This window comes from Athene cunicularia (assembly GCF_003259725.1).
Source record: "Athene cunicularia isolate RWA chromosome 1 unlocalized genomic scaffold, athCun1 chr1_part1, whole genome shotgun sequence".
NCBI classification, from domain to species: Eukaryota; Metazoa; Chordata; class Aves; order Strigiformes; family Strigidae; genus Athene; species Athene cunicularia.
Window position 1 is genome coordinate 53,865,344 of NW_020799091.1, and position 17,275 is coordinate 53,882,618.

The 17,275-nt window shown below is 37.2% G+C and overlaps 1 protein-coding gene across 1 annotated transcript in view; it reads left to right on the top strand.

The window, feature by feature from the left end:
* Positions 1-17,275, top strand: part of GPC6 (glypican 6) — a gene marked incomplete at its 5' end in the record, with an annotated part of 542,142 nt that overhangs the window by 188,345 nt on the left and 336,522 nt on the right. The window contains one exon of the mRNA XM_026845592.1: positions 1,344-1,735. Within this exon, the coding sequence (XP_026701393.1) occupies positions 1,344-1,735 (392 nt within the window). The remainder of the gene's footprint in view (positions 1-1,343; positions 1,736-17,275) is intronic.

Below are 17,275 nucleotides of genomic sequence, written 5' to 3' on the forward strand. Positions count from 1 at the left end.
CACAGTTGGAAGTCCTCAAATTTGGTATAGATTTTTTCATACATAGTCTTACTTGCCATCCCGTCTTTAGCACTGCAGTGGTTCTGCATTTTTTGTAAGTCACTGTAGCCACAGCAAGGGTCTATGTTAAAAGAGTATTCATGTTACCACATTAGCAAAGACTGTAAGAAGTCATCACGTCCTTGCAGTTAGCACACACAGATGTGTCTATGGACAATGACCACATATTTAGAATCTGGTATCCGAGAACTGGCTGCATGATGACTCCTGAATCAGTAAGAATCATTTAATTGGAGCAAATATATGTGTTTTGCCAAAGGTTTTGCCAGCTCTGTCTTGCTGTCTGCAATGCACCATTTACAGGACACAGCAGTCATTGAACTCTTTTCCAAAAGAGGTTTAAGAAGGTTGAAAAGCGGAATCTGTAGGAAGATAGGTTCTTCTAAAAACCAGGAGAAGCTATGCCTGGTTTTGTCAGATGTGTTTAAAGAAATACTATACATGCTCAGTGAATTTCTTGATAAAACCCAAGCATGATATGGCAGTTAAAGGATCTTAACAGATGATTACGCATTTCCAATGTATCCCATGGACTTTGTTTCCAGTAAGCATAAATTCCACAAGCCAAAATTTGTAAATAGCCCATAGCAGATAAAAGGCACAGAAGCCGTAAAGTCTGAAATCATTTCAGTAAAAGGTAAAGTCTGCTGTTCCAAAACCAACAACTAGCACAAACTGGAATTAGTGGTCTGGCTATGACATGACTGGTGGAGAGTTCTAGTACTGTTCTTCAGTAGAGTAGCAAATCACTGAAAATACTAACATTTTCTTAGTATTACCTAGATATGTCATATTTTTAAGAGGGATTCTACTCATTTCCACTCAGGTCTCTTTCAATTTCTCTTCAAGAATATTTGCAAGTAAGTTTCCAGATTTATTTCCATGGTGTTCTACGTTGTAAAATATTCAGGAAAAATTAGTGATATTACTTTTAGCTTAGATGATTTAGTAAATGGCTGTGGAGGATATTGCAAGGGACAGGGATCACCATGTTCAAATAGTACATGAAGAAGAAGTAGAACTATCCTTACTTAAGTTCTTTTAAATGGGCTTTTCATGTTCATACATTCTACATTATGCTACCTTGTTGGGGAATTCAGGTTATACTTTTCTTTACCTCTAAATAAAGCTACTCCCTATCCAAATAGATCAATTTCACCAGTAAAACGCTGCGGTAACAACATATTAAGACAGACTCTACTAATGGTAACATAGGAGTGCAGTCAGAAAACCCTTTGTACCTTACTAAAATATCTGTTAACACCTGCTTATTTTCCCTGCAGAATTCTTCCGAGAACTTCTGGAAAATGCAGAAAGATCCTTAAACGACATGTTTGTCCGGACGTATGGCATGCTGTACATGCAGAACTCAGAGGTGTTCCAGGACCTCTTCACAGAGCTGAAACGGTATTACACAGGAGGCAATGTAAACTTGGAGGAAATGCTGAACGATTTCTGGGCTCGGCTGCTGGAGCGGATGTTTCAGCTCATAAACCCCCAGTACCATTTCACTGAGGACTACTTGGAGTGTGTAAGCAAGTACACAGACCAGCTGAAGCCATTTGGAGATGTACCCAGGAAACTGAAGGTTCAAGTGACTAGAGCGTTCATTGCTGCACGGACCTTTGTACAGGGGCTGACAGTAGGCAGAGAGGTTGCAAACAGAGTATCCAAGGTAATCTAAAGTGAGGGGGGAGGTTAAGCTTGAATTTGTTTCAAACTTGTTAGACAACTGAAATCTGATTATGCACTTTTTTTTTTTTTAATATGGGAGGGGGATTTTAATTGTTTGGGTTTTATGCCTAATGATATGCTCATCCTAAGCTTTATAAATAGGGGCAACAGTTGTTTTTAATTCCATCTGGAGATACTAAGGCAATACTGACTGGAAAGCATTTCTCTTTGCTTAGGACACAATGAAATACGAATACACATCAATATTATAGCATGGTAGTGATTGTCATTAGTAATTATAAAACTGGCTACATATAGAAAAGATGATGATTATGATCAGAATTTAAATGTTTCAAGCAAATTTATGCTGCTGTTCATTAGGGCAGTACAGCCCTCACAGCCTTCATCCATCATGCAACTGGGTGATGGATTTTGTTAGAAATGTCTAGTCATGTTTGTGATGAGAAAATAGACTAATAGTGACACCTCTGGAGCTTGAGCTTTCCCAAAGGATGGTTTGACTCACATTTATTTTAGTTTTAATTATTTATCTATGCAAATATTTATGACGATTTTAATCCTTGAGGGCTTCGCATAATTAAAGCTATATAAGAAAAAACACACAGAAAAATAAACCATCTGGCTACCAGAAATGTGCCTGAATGACTTTCTCTCATACAGTGTTTCAAACTCAGGTATATTTTTGAATTGCTGTTCCAACCAGATACTTGTTCTGTGATCTGGCTGTTTCACAGTCCTCATAGTGTATTTGGACCTTAAGTATATTCTGAATTCTGAAATGCTGTAGTAAGATCCACTACGAAATGCCCAAATACTCATGTCTGAATGATAAGTGCATGCATGATTTTGATGCTTGCCCCATGCAATACTTTTCTGCATTTACAAGCCTAAGCCATTCATTCCTCTTCCCCAAGAGCACTGTCTCATTTGCATCATTGAAATCACAGTGAGAAGGTGAGGTAGAGGTAAGCTAGTATATTATACAGTAGGCTGCAATTCAAGCACTCAACAAGGTGAGACTTCTAAACTTTCCTTATTCTGTATATGATATTTTGCAATTACAAATTCAGAAGCCATGAAGCCAGAGAGGTAGTCATCAAGTGAGAGCCAGATTCTATGCCTAGGAGACTTAGGGGGAAAGGGTCATTCTGCACTTAAAAGTCGGTGGATGAAATACATGACCACGCCTGGGCTACAGTGTTGCCTTATCTTTTTTTCTGACACTGTCAATTCTTGAAGTACTTTCTGAACAGTGCCAGGGCATCAGTATCAAAACCCAGCCCACCTAGTCTGGTTGAGGGCAGATATGGCTGGTTTGCCTCCAAGCATGCAGAACACATGTATATGCAGCCCCAGATTTCCTCTGATGAGCAATGATGTCCCTGTGGATCAGGCTTTAAGTGATAGTGCTGAGCTCTGATGTCACTGTTGTCGGTAGGCATTATGTGTTGCTGCATCAACCAGATCAGACTGTAGGGAGTAAACTATGTAATTCATGTAATAGATGTGTAATTTGTGAATCCCAAACAGATTAAGGTATGATTTGTCTGCTGAGATGTCACTTTTCCTGTGTATGTACAAGGCTGTACAGAAGGTGCAGGTGTCTCCCCTCCCACATACCCAGGAAATGTTTTCATCTCTTCTGCTGGGTTTTGGACACATAAGCTCTTTCAAGAATAGGGTTTATCACAAGATCACTAAATGATCCTGTGATCCTACCATCTCTGTAATCATAAAGGGAGCCTTTTTTTAGTGTCACTTGAAGATGATAATCATAGCTCAATAATGCTTCTGGTTTTTTCTTTTAACGTCAAAGCAATACTTTAAAAGTGCTTGGTGGCTGGTGCAAGATATAGTACAGATTCTTTGCTTTATATATACATAAATAGTGATACTCTATTAGACTAAATCTAGAATACTGTGTTTAGTTTTGAACCCTTCCCATGTAAGAAGGACATCGACAAACTGAAGTGAGTTCGGTGGAGGACACCAGCATGATCAGGACTGGATTACTTGCCCTGTGAGGAGAGGCTGTGGGACTGGGGCTTGTTCAACCTGGAAAAGAAGCAGCTTCAGGGGCACCTAGAAGCAGGTCCTGATGCCTGTAGGGAGGTCATCAAGAAGATGCAGCAAAGCTCTTCACAGTGGGGCATGGTGGGATATGATGGGCATGAGTTGAAACAAGGGCCAGTTCAGACTGGATATAGGGAGATGCTTCACCATGAGGAAGATCAAGCAGTAGATCAGTTGCCCACAGAGCCTGCACAGCTCAACCCATGGATATTCTGATTATACAAAGCCCTTTGAGATGACCAGGGCTGCAGTTCAGAGCTGACCCTGCTTTGAGAAACAGGTTGGACAGGAGATCTCCTGAGCATCCTTCCAACTCGAATTATCATAGAATCATAGAATAGTTTGGGTTGGAAGGGACCTTTGAAGGCCATCAATCCCCCCTGCAACGAGCAGGCTCATCTTCAACTAGACCAGGTTGCTCAGAGTCTCATCCAACCTGACCTTGAATGTTGCCAGGGATGGACCATCTGTCACCTATCTGGGCAACCTGTTCCAATATTTCACCACCCTCATTGTAAAAAAATTATTTCTTATATCCAGTATAAACCTATCCTTTTTTAGTTTGAAACCATTACCCCTTGCTGCAGGCCCTGCTAAAAAGTCTGTCCTCATCTTTCCTGTAGGCCTCCTTTAACTACTGAAAGGCTGCAATAAGGTCTCACCAAGAGCCTTCACTTCTCCAAGCTGAACAACCCCAACTCTCTTAGCCTTTCCTCATAGGAGAGGTGTTCCATTCCTCTGATCATTTTCGTGGCCCGCTTCTGGACCTGCTCCAACAGGTCCATGTCTTTCCTGTGCTGAGCACTCCAGACCTGGATGTGATACTCCAAGTGGGGTCTCACAATAGCAGAGTAGAGAATTACCTCCCTTGACCTGCTGGCCACGCTTCTTTAGGGTAATTATCCTATGATCCTATTAAAAGATTAATGAAATTAACATTCTTACTTTAATATAGAATATGCTTTGATTGCAAAACTGACTTGGATATTAAAATAGTGGCTATATTCATACCCACAGCAAATGGTAAACAATGCTGGTTTTAGGGACTTTGTGTCATATGCAACCTGGTGAGTCAGATGCAAAAACCCCCAAGTGACATCAAATGTTAAGGATTAATAAATAACCTGTGGAAAGGCTGTGATTACTCTGAGAACCAAGCTTTCATGATTATATCATAACTGTGGATTTTTAAGCTGGTCTGTCTACTGTAGAAAATGACAAATACTTTTCTTTAAACATAATTTTAAAAGACTACAACTATACCTTAGAGTTAGCATGTAACTTTGCAACCAAAAAAGACGTGGGTAGATATTTTTTGTTGCTGTTTTGAAAGTCATCCAGATTCAGCATGGAGTTCATTTTCATTGTACTCTTGAGAGGTTCTGTGATAAGAATGCCACATCTATGTAAGTCAAGAGAAATTAAAAAAAAAAAAAAAAAAAGTTAAAATGAAAAGAAGAACTGGTACAGTTCTTTTACAGAAATCTTTGTCCATTGTCTGCTCTGGCTGGGAACAGAGGGGGATCTCGTAGCTGCAACATCATGAGCTAAAACGATTTGTTACTTTCTATTTGTAGACGCATTATCTCACTGAACTGTCACAGTCAAAGCCAGTCCTATACAAAAACATTGAGACTACACTTTAAACACATTGAGAAAGGGATTTATTAATGAGAAACTTGGTGGCAACATCTCCTAATTTACTTTCTTAGCCCAGCCTCTACTGGCCCATTTCTCTAAAGGAGTTGGTGGGTCACACACTCAGAAGGAGTAGTTCCCTATCTAATGTCTTTTCTGAAGATTTCTTTTCAGAGAGGGTGTAATGTTGTACTGACTGAAAACAATGCAGTGGGTGTATTCCTTACAAAGGAGCTATACTCCCCTCTTTTTCCATTTAAGTATGCACACAAGCACACTCAAAATAGGCAACACCTACCACAAACATTTTCCTCTTACAATAGTATTTTGCAATTTGCTTATGTCGGTGAGATTATAATTTAGATAAATCTCAATTAGATAAATTAGGAGGGTGAGTGGTCTTGTATTTTTTTTTTAATATTATATTTCAGTTGTAAGCAGACATAGTTGCATTCCATCTCTCTGAAGTTGTGCAGTTTTAGTTACCAGTATTTTCATCATCTCAAAGTCCAGTTGCACTCTGTAATTTTCAGAGATTTTAAAATGTTTTCATTTCTAGTACTAATGCATTAAAAATTTGGCAGTCTATGTTGCTAAGGGCTTTTTAAATCTCCACTCATTGAAGTATATTTTCACTGGCTTAAGCAGACTTCAGCTCACTAAATTCTATATATGCTTTGTAAAGCTATGTATACATATGAGCAAAAACTAATTACAGTATTTCTTAAAACTGAAGAAAATACTGAAGATATTTCTGAAGTTACTGCCAGTTGTGATTTCCAATAATGTAATAGAAAAGAGGTATTCATATTTTTCATGTTCATCTTTTACTATGTCTGAGCTCTGGATACTTTACAAGAAAATAATACTAAATTATTGTCTCTAACTCTAAACAGAACATTCTCAATGATGATAATTTTCTCTTTGAACTGTCACCGAGTGCTGGAAAATGTAAGCAAAAGAACAAAATGGAGAAGATAAAGAAATTAAAATTTTTAATAGGGAGGGTCTTTATGACTTTCGAGGAACTTATGATTCCTGAAATATTTTTCCCAAATATATTCATAAGTGAATTACAACAAACTTGTTGTACTTGAGAATTTTTTTCATTAAACAAGGAAGAGTTCTGGACCAAACACAGCATGTAGAAAATAGACCTAGTTCCCAAGAAAAGATTAAGACTGAAACTAAGGGTGTTTTAAAAGATAGTCTAAATCCCTAACTGAATGCAAATTGGCCAAAAATACCACCCTAGTTGGTACAGGCAGTACAGTTTCCCTGACATGGTGTTATCCCATCATGATAGCATTCTACCCAAAGAAAATTTTTCCTGGAAAATTTTCTTTCCATGTACTTTTCATTGAAAGTTCAAGAAAACAGGAGTGGGGATGTGGTAAGCATATTTCTTATGTTTCATGAGCATACCTTCTCAAGACTGGCTTATACCGATTTGATGTTTTAACCTTGATAAATTCACATTGAGAACATGAGTTTAGTAGAAAAAAAAAAAAAAAAAACAACAAAAAACAAACAAGCAAAAAAACCCCACCACCAAATAATGAAGTATGACTGGATAGTCCTATCCAAAAGCTCAGTCATTAGACAGCTGTCACTACCCCACTGCTACTCAGAGGTCTGATTTAATCCCAGACAGTTACACCTTTACTGGCGCTTGCACTGAATCTGGCTCACTAGGAACAGCAAGTGAGTGCAGAGTACTTTTATTTACATAGATCTAGAGGTTTAGTTATTGTTTGCTAGTTTTGCTTTTCTCTAATTTTGCCTGTCTTCCGGTTCGTATTTTTTCTGAATTTGACCACTTTCTTCCCATTATATACTTGGATAAGGACAAGAAGAATTGTTCTTAGTTTGACTTTGCCTTTCACACTTGCAAATTCACGCTACTGGCAACAAAAGTAGTTTTTATACCAGGAGTAAAGCAAAGCTTAGCTCAGGGGCATCATTAGGAGCAGTTAGTGATTTTGTTAGTGGCATAAACATCAAAGATTTGTGACCCAGCTGCTAACAACTTATTTCATTAATTCATTTAAATATTAATTATCATTTATTGCAAAATAAAAAGGGCCGTTACAATACTTTTCACATTGCATGGCATAGGCTATATGTCTCCCTCTTTTTAAACCAATTAAAACCATTCTTCCCCTGAATTTTATTAAATTATGTTAATATCAGACTTCTTATTAGGAACCTGGTGATATATGGGCAAAGTGAAACAAATTCAGTAATACAATTATAAGGTTAAACCTGAGATTAGTAGTGAAAAGCAGTCTCTAGTAATTGCCTGTGATTACTTCTCACAGAATGCCAGGCCACTGCTTCTCTGATACACTGAATCAATATTCTTACAAACTCTGCTTTTCATGGTTTATAAATAAACATTCGACAGTTTGTGAGAGCCATAAATAAAGGTCAATATTGAATGTCACACTGATTCAGAATGTAATTATTGTAGGGGTGGGGGGAGAAATATGACATGCTGGTAAGTCAGGTAATTAAAAGCTAAAACGAATAGTACTTTAATGCTGGAAAATGTGATTTGTGGGGTGTGACAGATAAAGAGCTACGTGTCCTGTATATTTTAAATTCATTGGCTGTAGAGATTTGGCTTGTTAAAATCACAGAGGCAAAGGAGATCTAAAAAGGAGTATGGTTTTCACTAAACTTTAATCCTGAGTTCAAATTGTTAGTTTGGGAACAGCCCAGTTGAGCAAGCATAGCTTTTATGATTGCTTTTATATCTATTGTTTTGTGGGTTTTTTTCAGTCATTTGTTCTTTAAGCTTTAAATGAATTAATACATATTTTCAAGAACTGCATCATACCATGCTATGAATGGGCCACATTCTTTTTTTTTTTTTTTTCTTTCTGTCCCTTCATGTTCCTCAGGTTGGGGGTCCAGGGATTATCCAGCCAGGGGAGTTTCAGGGCTCAGAGATGTCTGTGGCATAGAAGCAAGAGGAAATGGTATCTACTGGAATGTTTTATGGGAAGTATCCTTGAATTGACATTCTCCAGCTATGCAGGAAATCTTTCCTCCTTTCTTGGAAAGAAAAGGGACATAAACCAATCTAGTTAATTTGCAGACATTTCATGGGAGAATAAACCAGATGCCTTCCAAATATCCCAGATTTACTGCAGGTGCACTGATCTATTTTCCTCTTTGTGTGCACTGGAACATCAAATGTCCTAGAAGAGCTGCTCAGGAGAAAAGGCCTAGAATGAAACAGCAACTCCAACAAAAGGAAAACGGAGGTCGGGGGTCTGCAAAAGCTGTAGTCCATGTCCTGTCAATTAGAACTGTCAGATATAGTCCAGCCTGGCCTCTCCATTTCTCAGGTCCTTAAATTTCATTCAGCTAGCTTTATATTGACTTTAATAACCCTGTTTAACTGAGTCATACTGCTCAGTAAGACATTCAGTCTTGCTCAGTATCCCTTAAGTAGGTCTACCAACCCAGTTTATTCCTACTATGTACCACGTCATATCTCAAAATTTGCGGTAGTCCTGTCTTCCTGGATTCTTTGTATCATTTACACACAAAGATCTTCTGATTACAGTGTTTTTGCTTGTTTGTGCTCTTTTTTAAATGCCTATGTCATAGGAAACCTTTTAGTTCAGCTTTACATGGAACTTCTACCTACATATTAAGACCCAAATGAAAGTATTTTAGTTTAAAATGTCATTAAATACTATCATGACACATTACACAAATAATTATTCAAATCAAGGTTTTCTTTAGGATTGACAGAAAACACATTTAATATGCAGTCCTTCGAAGTTTTCATACCAGTTGTATTTCCCACCTTAAAAAGATATTGATATGGCACCTGCAGAAGCTATGTGAAGAGAAATGTAGAACTTCAGAGGAATTCCTAGAACAAAGGATGTATCCAAGTGCATGTCATAATACACATCCAAGTCATGATAAAAATAATGGTGAAGAAAAAAAGCTCACCTAGGAGCTTGCTGACCCTGCTAGAATTAGACCTTCTATGTAATTAATCTTATAGGAGGTTTACATTTTTGCAAAAAAAAAAAAAAAAAAAAACATTCAGAAGAATCAAATGGAAATAGGAAGGAGATTATAAAGTCTGAAGGTTAAGCAATGCAAGGAGATCTATATCATTTTACAGCATGCTGACTTTTTAGAATGTCTCTTTTTACAGATTGTCTTCATCCTGTTTTGAAGGCAGCCTATGAAACACTGTTTACCAATCACAATTTGATAAAAGCAATTAATTTCTCATGTGAGCCAGAAGCACAAAAACTAATGGATTCTTCTTCCTTCATGTTTCTACAGAAGACATTAGTCAAGGAAATAATCTGATTTACCTAAAATTCATCAGGAATATTAACTGGAATTTAAATGCATATCTGCTTAAGTGTTATAGTCAACAAAGTCATCAGCACACATTCAAAAAGTAAATTTCTTTGATACTAAAATAATGAAGTCTGAAATCAGCGATGTGGATCCAAGTTCAATTCTCAGTTATTCAGAGGTCAGTGAGAGTTGGCTTCAATAGTTGCTTAAGTGTTGCATCTCAAAATATATCTCAAACAAAAGATGGTATGAACATCAGAATACAAAATGAAGCATTTCATTATCAGGAAAATAACAGTTGTGGTCATCTGTAAATTTTTAAATTTACCCCCATCTTCTTGCGTCTGCTTTTTTTTTATGCCATAAGCTTGCCATGTTTTTCCCATAACCTTTTTTGAAGAGAAAATGCTCTGTTCAGTCCAGATGTCTGAAGATATTATTGCTCTTTCTTCTTCTTTTCCTTTCCTCCTTCTACTTAAAAAAAAAAAAAAAAAAAAGGCAAGCCCTTAGGAAGAAACCATTCCTTGAGTAAAAACTAAATGTACCAGACAAAACAGTGGAAAAGTAGGGCTTTGAATAGGATGACGAGGATTTAGTTGACCTCAGCTATACACATCTGTCACCATTACATGGCCAAGAGCAGAAAGTACAGAGAGAGGATTTTAATTCAAGAAATGCCTACTTGTTCTTCATAATGGTTATGCCAGCCTTTGGCAGCTGGCATACAAGATTTTGCCTTTCCCCGGCAACTCAGTGCAGTTTTATCCTGTGAACAACTTCCTCATTCTTGAAAATGGTTGTGCTTTTAAAACTGCCAGAGATGTTTAGATGTTCAGGTCTGTCATGGTACAGTGCAAGTTGGACTTCTGGTCTCTGATTTCAGAATATTTATCAATTTTGCATGAATGCACCACTGGAGAAATTACTGGATTTGTTCAGGAAGCATGTACAGACTCCCCACTTCACCCCTGCTTATGGGATTTTCAGGATCACCAAGCAACAGAATTGCATCTGCATTTGCTTTTTGTACTTTTCATCCCATGATTCTTTCATTCACGTCCATATGTTGACATTATCCGTGGATCCAAAAGCGAGTGTGTGTAAGGCAATATCTGGCAAGCTGACAAAGCTAAGCAGGGCTAGTACACTTAATTCACATTTCCTGAGAAAGTGCTCTGCATGCTGAGTTGTTATGCCAAAGCATTAGCAGTTCTCTCAACAACAGAAGACACTGATCTAATTGTTCTATTTTGAATGGAGGTTTTATGCATCCAGTTGATAGAGGGAAGCCTGAGCCACCAAAGATGGATCTGAATTTCACAAAAGTATCCTTCAGCCTACAAGAAAGAGAGAAATACCAAACTGTATTTTTCTCTTCAGCAATTTGCTGGCTCAACAGTAGCACCGCTCACTGTGATGTTACAGCACACTGTGACAGCTGCTATGAACTCTGTTTTTCAGATATGACCCAAAACAAGTGAATGCATATGAATCTAAGCATATTGGTCTTCTTCTATCTTCTTCACTTGGTCTTCTCTGTGTGGGAAATGCAATAATTGATCAGCTTTGGTCTGTAGCATCTAAGCTGTATGAACTCAAACCAGCTCAGGCCTAGGAGCTATGGAAACATATAAGGAAAAGCTGCTCAGCTCAAGCACCATTGTCTTTTAGCTCTATGGTCTTCTGGACAGAACAGCGAATTAGACTGGAGAAAATCTGACTTAATACTTACCCATACAGATGTGGCCATCAGTGCTTAACTATCCCCTTTCACTGTGCCAGACACCAAACCCATATTAGATGACAAGCTCCTCCTTGTGAATTCCACACCCAAAACAAGTATCGTCTTGCCATATTTGAAAATTTATTCATCAGATTGCTATGTTCTTTTCAAATCTGGCCACAACACCTTTTATATTTGCCCATTTCCCAGTGGAAGAGGGAACTGTTAGAGGCATTTGTGCATGTAATTTCTTCAAGCTAGATCTATTATTTTTTTGTTATTGGCTTTAGCTGATGATATTAATATTAGAGTGCTAGTCAATTCATTGTTTATTTGAAACAACAATTTAATTTTGTACACTACTGTGCAAAGGATAGCCTGAATTTAAACAAACAAACAAACAAAAAACAAAAAAAAAACCACCCACCAAACAGTTTTCTTCCAATCTGAGTGTTAGTTTTCAATTTACACTGACATTTTCTTTGGCTAAGGGGGCTATTTTAACAGCTAGTTTGAAATTCAGCACAGAGACAGCTCAAGGCATACTGCAGCCTTTAGTCCTGGAGATCTTGAGGTAAACTTCAAGGGAGCAACCTGCTACCACATAGAGTATAGGAAGACAGAACCGAAAGATGTTCAGAAAGCTCCTGGCAACCTATCTGTCATGCATAAAATGTAGTTTTTTAGGAAAGAGAAGCACCTGTGTATCTTTCATCTTCACACATCTGTTTGTAAAGAACAGTGCACATCTGCTTCTCTAGGAAAACATACAGAAACCGAACCACAGAACAAACTGCTGTCAGAAACTTCCACACTGAAATTCTTTTGGGAGCCGTCAGGATGTTTCCTGGCCATAAGTATGAGATTAAAGAAATCTCTTAATTCAATACAATTTCTTTATTACTATATAATTGATTGTATGTAGCATTCATCATTTAGAGTAAGACAGAATGTACCAACTGGAAATGAATGCAATTCAGGTTTTCACTTAAATCAGAGTTAAAATTTTGGATGAAGAATGTTTGCAGATTAATTTATGCTCTCGAGTCTCCAAAGATGACAGAGGAATCTGGCTGCCAATCTTTACTACTATACATTTACTTTTTCTTCTGTTTTATTTTACAGTCTTATATATATAGTTAAAATAATATTTTTAAAGTGCAAAAATGTGGAAAAAAATATACAATAAATATTATTTTAAATTCTTTTTAAAGGGGGATGGGGAATGGGAGAGGTAAATGTTAGACCTAAGCTCAGCTGTCTTATTTTTACCCTGACCCAAAAGAAAGCATCCTATGGCCATATCTTATTTTTGGTCTGATTCCCCAGAACTGGTTCTCAGAGAAGGATCTTCCAGACTTAGCCTAGTGCTGAAGCACTGTGAATGTACATATACCAGTACAGTGCATATTTTTATATGTAAAGGTCGATTCTCTATTTAAGATTCAGTCTGTGCCTCCTTCTCCTTCCTCCCATTTTCCCTTCAGAATCAATAAAAAGTACCTTAGCCACTGACTTCAATCTGAGCATGATTAGGGTCTGATTTTTCAGATCTGGATAAAATCAGGTAGAAAACAAAATTAAGCCAGAGGCCTTACAGAGAGACCGAAGGACTTACTGATAAAAACTTATTGCTGAAGAAATTTGGGTGGAATGGCAGATTTTCAGTCAAGAAATGACCATTTAAAGGCATAAGAACAGCACTATGAGTTAACATAGGTAAAATGTTTAGACTATCAGTATGTGTATTTAAATTCACATAAAATCATCATCAGTGAAATTTCACCCCTGTGATTTAGTTTAAGGACACTGTAAAAGTCTAATACATTTCTAAGGCATGTAGCATCACCTGGCACCAAAGACCTATTCCAAACTGGGGAGTACAGTGTTTGCAGTCCTTAAGGGTAATTCCTGTGTGCTGTGGCAATTAGTAACAAACAGAAAAGCAGAAGAGATTACATACATAACAAAACTCACTTCTCCAACTGGTCTGTAAGTGAACTGTCTGCCAGGGCTTGTTTACTACCTAAGGATTGGTACAGACACAACATGTATACAAAGCACTGAAGAGGGTGTATCTATAAAAATGGATTGAGATCCATCATCTGCTTTCTATCCATCAATTATTTATTTGTAAGAAAGATTTTTCTCTGTGAGTTAAAATGTTCTGTAAGCCATTTTTTGAACAACAGCTATGGAGTGACAACACAAAATACTATTCAAAAGAGGTGTTGGAAGAGAAAGCTCTGCTAGAGACCAAACTTTTTAAAGTTTTGAACATTTCTTTTTTATCATCCCATCTGTGGAGATTCAGTGCCACAAGGACATTCCCTTAGGCAATATCAATACAGTGTGAAGGTTTATGAGCCAAGATACACATCAAAAAGAATTTTAATAAGCCTTGACAGATATATTACATTAATAGTGCTGATGTAGTGAGGTAGGACCTACGCAATGGGGTGTGTAAAGCACTAAGGTATTCTTACTGCTGGCTAAGATATGACATAGAACAGACTGTCACTTGGTGGCAGAAAGAAATGTGCTAAATGTATTGAATTATTTTCTTTTTACATGACCAGAATTCTTTTCCTGGTGACCATGTATTGCTCCTTAGTAGGAGGAGTAAGTACCTATCAAGGAAAGATTAGATTTCCGTAAAGTAAATGATCCATTTGGACACTTTTTTCTCTCATCCTGTCTTTGCACTCATACATGCACATGCACCCTCATGCGTGCATACACACACATACAGAGTCAAAGAGTGCCATGTCAGCAACTAAAGCAGAGGGAGTACTCATCTTGTTATATGAGGTGAATTGAACTATCTTGTTTTGCGCAAATTCATAGTTGTTGAGGTCCACTTGTGTTTATGCTCAAATATATTTCAGCATGCCAATAGAGAGAGGACTGAAGTTTATATACGCGTATGGGCACACAATCTAACTGCAGGTAATAGCGTACAAATTTTGTTATTTGAGCTTGTAATGATTACATGTTGTTACTATCTGGGGCTATTTATTGCGCTATATGGAACATTGATGCATGTACATAGATCACAGAAAGCACTCTTTGGTCCAGTATCTTTCAAGGCACTCTTAATACAGAGGAAAACATTCAGTCAACACATACAAAAGAATACTTTAGGTTTTCTGTACCATGTAGATTTAACTTCTGTAGCTTTAGTTTTGTCTTTTTGGGTCAAAGCTGAAGCAGTGCTGAGAGTCACATTTTCCTGATCATTTTTAGTAGTTAGTAAGAACTTGAGTCTGCTATGCTGTCAAGTTGACATCCTTTAAAAACAGTGAGAATAAACAAATGCATTCTAATGGAGCCATTTTTCACTATTATGCTTTTACCTACATTTATTTGCAGCATGATCCAAAAAGCTTCAGAAGTAAAATGTTTCCTAAATGTTCTAAGATACTCAAATATAATGCTATGTTTATACGTGAAAGTGGCAAATGGACAAGCATGAGAAGAAGAATGGAAGTTTTGGCAGATGAAAAATGCTTAGAAATATGTTTATTAGCAAGAAAAGATAAGGGCTTATAGTGTAGAGAATATTAAATAAGTTGAGAAGTTGCTAAGCAGAATGCTTGATGTAGAAAAAGTAGAGGAAACATCCTTGGAACCTAAGGTCAAAAGTGATACTTAATGACATTTCTGTTGCCTAGGATAGGCACTTATCTGAGGTAACTAAGTTAAAAATAGAGCGACCTGATGCTGTTTCTACAATCACTGGAGAAAAATCGGCACCTCTGGGGAAATTCACATTTTGTGCAGATTGAATCATGTTCTAGAGCTGATGGCCTCTCTCCAGCAAAGGAGAGGGAACAGAGAGAACCACTTGTAGCTGTTCAATACATGGACCAGCCTGTAACTAGTCCAAGTTAGAACTGCCTGGTAATGTGGACATCCCACAAACTTAATGAAATTTCCTCTACACCCGAAAATGGGAATTACCTAAGGTGGTCTTGACATTTCTAATAAAAATCTTTCATTCTTTTCTTTTCATTCAACTGCAGAAGACACACCTGTGCATTTTCATAGAATGGTTTGGGTTGGAAGGGACCTTAAAGATCATCTAGTTCCAACCTCTCTGTAATGTTTATTTTTTAAAAAAATAACTTCTAGTTTACATTTTTAAATGACTCTTTAAGTTGATGCTTATTTATCGTGGTTAGGATTTCATTAGAGAAGTCAGGAATAGTGATGATGCACTCCTTAAGAGCCCAGAAGGTTACTTTCTTGCCTCCCACATAGATCTATGGTGGTTATTTCTTAACCAAAAAAACCCTGATTGAGTTCACAATTATAGTTTCTTCTTGTATAACCTATGTTCATCCAAGTATACAATATCTCAGTGATCAAAAGCAAATAAAAATTAAAATAAGACAGAATCAACCTTAATTTCCTTTATATTAAAATGTGGTGCTTCAGATACTTCAGAATTTAGTTTCCTGAAGTCAAACTATAAAAAGCAGGACTGCTGTTGAATTTAAATGGAAAATGTCCTCTTTAATCTGTTACCACAGATGTGTGTAGATTATTCATTATTAGAATAAGGAGGTCTTATAAATTAAAGAACAGGTGATATGACAAAAGAGGAAAGTCTGTGGTTTATAGAGTTCAGCTGCTCTGCATACTTATAACAGAACAGATTGAATTTCTTTGCAATCATTAGGGAAAAAAACCTTTAAATTAGTGACATTACAACATAACTACAAATGTAATAGGTAAGAAACTTACAGCTGTGGGTTAGTACCTTCTCAGTCAAAAAATGCCCAATTATAGAAATTTCAGTCTGCCTGTTTAAATTTTTGTCAGCATTAATATTATTGATTTACCTTTTTCCCAGTATAAGAATCTTTATCCCAATGCAATTAATTTTGCTCTGATTGCTGTCAAAGGTATTTCCTGATTTTTTTGACATGACATAAAGATGAGGATTTTTGGGCAGTTGCCTGAAATGAAATGGTAGTCAGCGAGCAATCAGGAGGAGAAAAAAAGTTAAAATCTCCCTTCCCTGTCTCTTTATTGTGAGTGAGGTGGGTCAGCAATAGACATTGGCAGGTATCAGCTGTAAACCATCCAAGAACTGCTCCTGTCAGTATTCAAATGGTATGGTTTGCTGCTGGTAGGATTTGAAAACATGTAATTTCAGGAGAATAAAGCTGAGCTATTTGTAAAAGAGGGTTTTTTCCTGAATGTCAGATTATTAAAAGCAAAAAAAAAAAAAAAAGTGCAGATAAATGTGTTGCTTGAATATCAATACAGTTCTGCCTTGGTATTTCGTAGTTCTAAATAGTTATGTTCCATTTAGCCAGGTGAATTTGCCTTTGAGCGTTATTAATTTGAAGGGGAGTGGTTGGTTTTTAGCCTGGGACCATAATTTTCATTAGGGTTTTTTGGGTTTGGGGGGTTTTTAAAGAGTTGATAGATTGCTGGGTTTTCCTTTCTGTTACAGAGCATGAAATGAACCTGGCAAAGGAGTTACTGCCTCAGTAAATACAAACAGCCATTTTCAAGATGTGCTTGAGCATTTTAATAGGTCTCATCTCAAAGCCTGTGGTTTAGCTAATGAGAGAATTGACTTCAGATTGTTCCATAAACTGTATCCTGGTGTAGTCAGAAAGGTATAAACTGATTTACTGTGAGAGAAATCTCTTCTGCTTCAGGAAGCTGTGGAGATGGTAGACTGCATAATTTCAGACCCCTTTTCAAGAGGTTCAAAGGCGAGCTGTG